At 43.3% G+C, this 6,329-nt stretch overlaps 1 protein-coding gene across 1 annotated transcript; it reads right to left on the reverse strand.

The window, feature by feature from the left end:
• Nucleotides 1-800: 800 nt before the first annotated feature.
• Nucleotides 801-4,718, reverse strand: GREM1 (gremlin 1, DAN family BMP antagonist). The gene has a single exon (XM_045527709.1). The coding sequence runs from the start codon at nucleotides 4,716-4,718 to the stop codon at nucleotides 4,164-4,166; it is 555 nt and encodes a 184-aa protein (XP_045383665.1). The 3' UTR covers nucleotides 801-4,163.
• Between the last annotated feature and the right edge of the window lie 1,611 nt (nucleotides 4,719-6,329).

Here is a 6,329-nt window from a genome sequence, read left to right on the forward strand (position 1 = left end):
CACAATTTTGCATAGTGTTTAAGGGCCCAGGTGCTACAGGGAGACCATATGAGTTCACTGCTTCCTAGCAGTGATAATGGTACCCACTTCACTGAGCTACCCTGAGGATTAAGTGAGAAACAATTCAAATAAAATCCTTAGCACTGTGTCTGGCATCAGCACACCATATATAGTTACCAGGTTTTTTTATTACTTTTGGAGAACCAATACCTAATAGAAATCTTGTATCGTTTGTCCTAGTGGAAAGGGACCTCAGAAACCCACTAGTTCAATTGCATACCCAGGGCAGCGACTCACTTTACCTCAGATACTTACCAAATGATATCCAGCCTATGTTTTAGTATTTCTAAGGACAGGAGTTCGTTATCTCAAAGGCAGCTCATGGTATTGCTGAATCACTTATCGTTATGAAGCTCTTCCTTCTGCTGAGCCACAAATCTCTCTTGCATTTTTTCCCCCTGAACACCCTGAAATAAAGCTATTATTTCTGTGTGACGCCCCTTCCACTATCTGAAGGCCTCCCTCACAACACTCTCTAGCCCTTCTTTCCAGCTGTGCTCTGGGCACAGGCTGGTACTTTCAATAGCAGACCTGCTTTCCCTTGCCTGTAACTGCCACGACCTGAGGTGTCCTGAAATCCCCCGGAATCTGAAAGGTCTTGGTGGAATGAAGAAATTCCCTTTACATCACAGGAGATCCAATTATCTCTTTTCTACATCCCTTCCCACGACAAGTGAATCCCTGTCCACCCCTGCCTAGGAACACTATCAGTTAAAACACAAACACACACACACACAAAGAGAAGAGGTTTAATTTATTGGTTGCTCTCTGGCAAAGGCTATATAGAACGTTATTAGGATGAAAATTAAATTCTAGTTACAGATTCATGAAACTTTAAGCCAAATTAGCTTTTATGAGACTATCAAATCCCCTCTTATTCTCACACACAGCAAGGTACCTCAATCATGGTCTATATAATCCTTTGTTGTTTTTAAATGGTTAAAGCAGACATAATACATAATACAGTTGATATTAAATATCTTGAGAAATGACAGATCAATAGAGCTACTTTCACTCTTAGGCATTCACTGGTCACTTATAAATGTTCTGTACATACACTTTCATTTTAGATTTTCACCTTAAAAGGATTTTATTTTTGAACTGTTCATCATTATCTGCTATTTGTATGTATACACACATCATAAGTCTTCCAAAATAACATTTAAAGTCTTTCTTAATATTGCTTCAGAAATGTTAACCTTTAAGGAACATTCAGTTAAAACAACAATAAAAGTTCAGGTCTTGACTCTGTAATGCATGTTCAGATGTGTCAAGATTTTGTTTCCCCCGACCTGATAAAAGTGTCCAACATCACACAACGTGCCAGCTTCTTTGCTCAACTCGGAGGAAGTCAAATAAATGAGAAAAAGAAAACATGCTTGCAATCACAGTGACCAAAGGATTTGAATTAATAATTACATTAAATAACCATAACTTTTTGTTTAACTATTCACATTCCACACAGTGGAAATTATCCTTTCCTCCAGATTTTTTGCTCATACTTTTAACTTTGAAGAACTACAGTAACAAAAAACAACTTAAAGACTTACAAGATGTGTGTTTTTCTCTTCTAATGCCAAGCACAAAGTGTACATCATAAAATTCATATTGGGTGTTTGGCATTATTTTTGTAGATATGATCAAGATCACAAATATCTTGTCATAAAAATTCTACTATAATAATGAAAAAATATCATTATATCATCAGTGACTCCAATAAAATATGTAACAGATATGGCATTTTCAATAAATGTTGGAAGACACACCATACTTGTGCTAGTCTTAATATAGGCACAATAAGAAAAGCAGACATTTCCCTCTTTGGCTAGGGTTGTGCTTTTAGGGTAGTTATGCTCCTGATTATCTCAGTGAAGTTAATTTTGAGGAAATTCTCTTTACTTGAGCCAAATCTGACTTACATGCAAGACTGTGGTATAAGCTCCTAAAAGAAGATTACTGCTGCCAACTTAAGTCATCTCTTTTTAACAAAATTGCATGCTTGTGGCAGAGTTAAAACAACAAGAGAAATTCAGTGTTTGCTGGTTCTGAATGTCATTTTTCCTCTCTGGTGTGGTTTTACATTTTCAGCTTCTTCTCCTTTCTTTTCCTCTCTCCTGCCTCCTCAAAATTTCTGCCTTAGCATTTCTGTGCTTAATTAAATCCATTCTGTGCTTTATTGTTGGAGGATGTGGATGATACAAAGATTTAGGGCAGGGGCATGTACAGTGTACACAAAACACACAGACTATGTGTTTGCACAAATTTGCCTCGTGTAGAATCATCAGTAGTGAGTTTCAAAGTTTTACAATTAGACCCAACATTTTGGATGTTCAAGAAAACTTCTGCCTTAAAATGGTTCCTGTTTAGTTGTCAGATGGGAGTGCACTGGAAAAGCAAAAACGAAATAAAAACGGATTCTTTAGTTGCAATGGCTCTTTGAATACTGAAGTCTTGCTGGGCAACTGGATCCCCAAATGCATGGTGTCTGTTTTCCATATTACACGTGACTTGGATAGTGAGGCGGAGAAGACAGAAGGCAAAAAGAATATCTGAGGGGCCTAAGAACAGGTTAGCCAAATCTAAAGCGCAGTAAGGTTCACCCATCCTGCACTTTGGTCCTCAGAAGGATCCTCAGAAGGCCTTGGGAACAGGCCAAGCTTAATCAGATGACAGCACCTACCAGTAGGCACTGAATGGTTACAGTGTTACATGGATGCCACCAGCAGTAGACAGACAGCTAGGGAACCCCATGCTCTGGTCTCTCAACAGGATTTCCTCTCAGACCTTCGAGGACAAATGAAGAAGAGGTTAGAACCCTCACATCTCTTGCAGGCACTAAGAGCTAACTACTCCTTAGCCAGAGGCAATCTCCTTTCTTTCCTTAATCTCTTCTCTAGCTCAATAGCACAGCAATGGCTAAAACAAAAAGACCCAAAATATATTGCTAGCTAAAACAGAGCACGCCCTAAATGCTTTCATCTTAGACACTGTCAGCTACACTCAGCAGAGGGCAGAATCTTTACGATACAGGTTTGTGGCTCTCAGAAGCATTATGCAGAAATCAAGAAGTAGGAAAGAAGCTGATTATAACCAAGAAAAACGGAAGTTATTAGGGCCTCTGGCCTACGAGAGGTTTTTGTTTATTCCCTATCCCTGTGGAGATGGTTCTGAACTATATCTATTGTCCACGGGGACAAAGCAGAAAGGCTGGTTTGTTTAGCTCACTGTCTTGGTTCTGCAAATGGGAGTGGTCAATATTTATGTGTGAAGTTTGGTGTTGGGTTACAGATAGTTTCAGCAGATCACAGTGACTCTTAGGCAATCTCATTTCTCCTCTGTTCACTTGGGTTCTGTTAAACAGTAGGAAAAAAATTTCATGAAGCATAGGTCTCCCTGTGCCCCGGGACTGGCCTTTCAAGCCTCTGCCCATCTCCCTACTGACTTCCGCTGGGCGGGACTCGGCCACACCATCCACGGTCCCTTTCTCACTCACTATCCTGCTTGTCCTTGCACACGCCAGCCTTCCCCGGAGTCGGGAAAGTCTTCACAACACGAAAAACATTTACACCCAAGGTGAAGCGAATTAATTTAGAAACCTTGGCAGACGTGGGATTGGACTGACATGGTCACTGAAGAAGGGACAGACTGTGGCAGGGAAGAGGAAGGGAGGGAGCAAGCACAGGTTGGAAGAACTTTCCCAAGTCTAATGCAGCACTACAGCAGGTAGCCTCTCCATTAACATTCATAGGAAGGGAGACTCTGGTCCCCAGAGGGCACGGGGATGACAAGGCAGAACCAGACCACACCCCACCCCTTTGGATGTGAGTCAGGGTGGGGTGGGCTTCTGGACTACCCGGTTAAAGGAGATATGTTTACATAATAGGAAGTGCCCCAGAGCAGAGACTCTGTTTCCTCTGCTGTCTGAAACACACACAGGCACCCATGCACACAAACTACGCACAAGCAGGCTCCTGCCAGGGGGCAGCTGGTGGTTCTTCTGGCCTCTGGGTTTAAGCCAAGAAAGGATTGGGTTGTTTTAGGTCTGGCTCTGGGCCCGCCTGGGGCTGCATCCCTAGGACAGGCTGGGTGCACCCAGATCTGGCTTAATCCAAATCGATGGATATGCAACGACACTGCTTCACGCGTGTGACCCTCTTCTTCTTGGTAGGCGGCTGCAGTTCGGGGCAGTTGAGTGTGACCATCATGGTGGTGAATTTCTTGGGCTTGCAGAAGGAGCAGGATTGAAAGGAGCCCTCCTCCTTCCGGATGTGCCTGGGGATGTAGAAGGAGTTGCACTGGCCGTAGCAGAAGCGGTTGATGATGGTGCGGCTGTTGCAGCCCTCCTCGTGGATGGTCTGCTTAAGCGGCTGGGTTTTGCACCAGTCTCGCTTCAGGTATTTGCGCTCGGTCACGTGCAGGGCCTCTTGGCTGGACTCCAGCACCTCCTCCCCGGGCACGGCAGTGCCCCGCCCTTGGCCCCGTCCCCGGTTCCTGGAGCCAGGCTGCTGGGGCGACTGAGTCTGCTCGGAGTCATTGTGCTGGGCCTTGTCTGGCGGGGGAATGGCGCCTTGGGACCCTTTCTTTTTCCCTTCGGCAGCTGGTAGCAGGGTCCCCAAGAGGAGAAGCAGGGCTCCCACAGTGTAGGCGGTGCGGCTCATACTGTAGGAAGGAAGCACAGAGAGGGGGAGACACGAAAAGTGGAAAAGTTAATTAATTAAAAAATTAATAATAGCACCTAACATTTTAGACGACACTTTTTAAGCACTTTATGCGAAATAGTTTATTTACTTCTCACCACATTCCTATGAGTTAGGTACCATTATTCCCATTATCCTCCCAGCCATCGGTCCCTGAGTAACTTGCCCAGGGTCACACAGTGAAGAAGCCAAGATTTAAATTCAGCCAGGGCCTCTCTTTTCCTTGCATGGATCCCCACAGAATTTCTACACCAGCTGCATGGGGCTTTGTCTTATGGTCACTATATTCATTCTTGTATTAATGACAATATTTAGTAAGCCCCTACTATGTCAATGCCATGTTACCTTTGCACCCCTTAGGGGAACTTATTTCCTCTTTTGTTGTACAGAAAGATGAATTAGCCTCCCTCCCCAGAGGGCCTCCCAGTCTTTTCTTCCCAAACTGTCTGAGGCTTCCTGAGTTGTGAATGCTTATGAGACTTTGCCTTCTTAGCAGGTGAGGAAGGAGAGACTCTCAGAGACCAGAAAGCAGGTGACAGAAAACAACAGACAGGAAAAGTGTGGGATGAAAGGTCAACACTGAGTTTCTAGTCCCAGTCCTGGGGCAACAACCTGCTGTCTGACTTTGATGAAGTCACTGTACTTCTCAATAAATGACTCCATTTAAGTGAAGATACAAATACCCTGTCTTCTCAGGTAGGTTGTTCAGATGAAATTTGATGTCAGCGTGAAAGCAGTTTTAGAACTAACCAAATGTATGGCGGAATTGCAGACAGAACAAATGACCGTACCAGGCCGATCACATGACTCAGAAGACTCCTCCACCCCTCGTTTATTCTAATCTCAAAACTGGGCACAGATATTCATACCATGATAGACATTTTTCTACCTTTTAAATAGTGAAATATGTCATTCACACGTGTCTCTCTGTGTGTGTATACAATTTAAAAATGTAGAAAAATAGGCACAATGGAACAAGTGTGTGCAAATATTTACATTAATAAATGCCACAGGCATGTTGAATAAATCAGTGACAGTGAATTATTGTGGAAGGGTCTGGAACTAGATATAGGTCAGAAAGGGAAATGACATGAACAATGGCAAAAAAAATAATGATAAGCAGGTGAGGCTGAGGGAAAACTGACAAAGAATAGGAAAGCATAGATAGAGAGGGAAAAAAATGGAGTGAATCAGTATGCAAATTAGAGAAAGAGAACTCTTCTACATGTAGGGTGTTCAGGGAAGGCAGGACAGACAGAGAAGGGGGGGGGAGCAAGTTTTTTAAAAGGCAAGAGCGAAGCAAGCCTCAGACTGTTAAGATTCTCCTGGGGAAGCACTTCTTAGATTTGAGAGCTCAGACAGTCATCTAGGGATATTGTTAAGATGCAGATTCTGATTCAGTTCCGCCTGCCTTTCTACCTAGTTTTGAGTAGCAAGGCCTGTAGCACTTGAGGCTATGGGGGAATTGTTTAAATGTGGAAAGATTTTCTTTCCAATGAGGATGCAGTTTTAAGTTCCAGTCTCCCTCCTTCGGCCATCACAATAATCTATCCTGAATCCTGAAGCTTCTTT

Source organism: Lemur catta, chromosome 1 (assembly GCF_020740605.2).
Source record: "Lemur catta isolate mLemCat1 chromosome 1, mLemCat1.pri, whole genome shotgun sequence".
Lineage (NCBI taxonomy): Eukaryota > Metazoa > Chordata > Mammalia > Primates > Lemuridae > Lemur > Lemur catta.

Excerpts from the sequence above, each read along its gene's own strand:
- GREM1 (XM_045527709.1), bottom strand. The coding sequence starts at position 4,718 with ATGAGCCGCACCGCCTACACTGTGGGAGCCCTGCTTCTCCTCTTGGGG.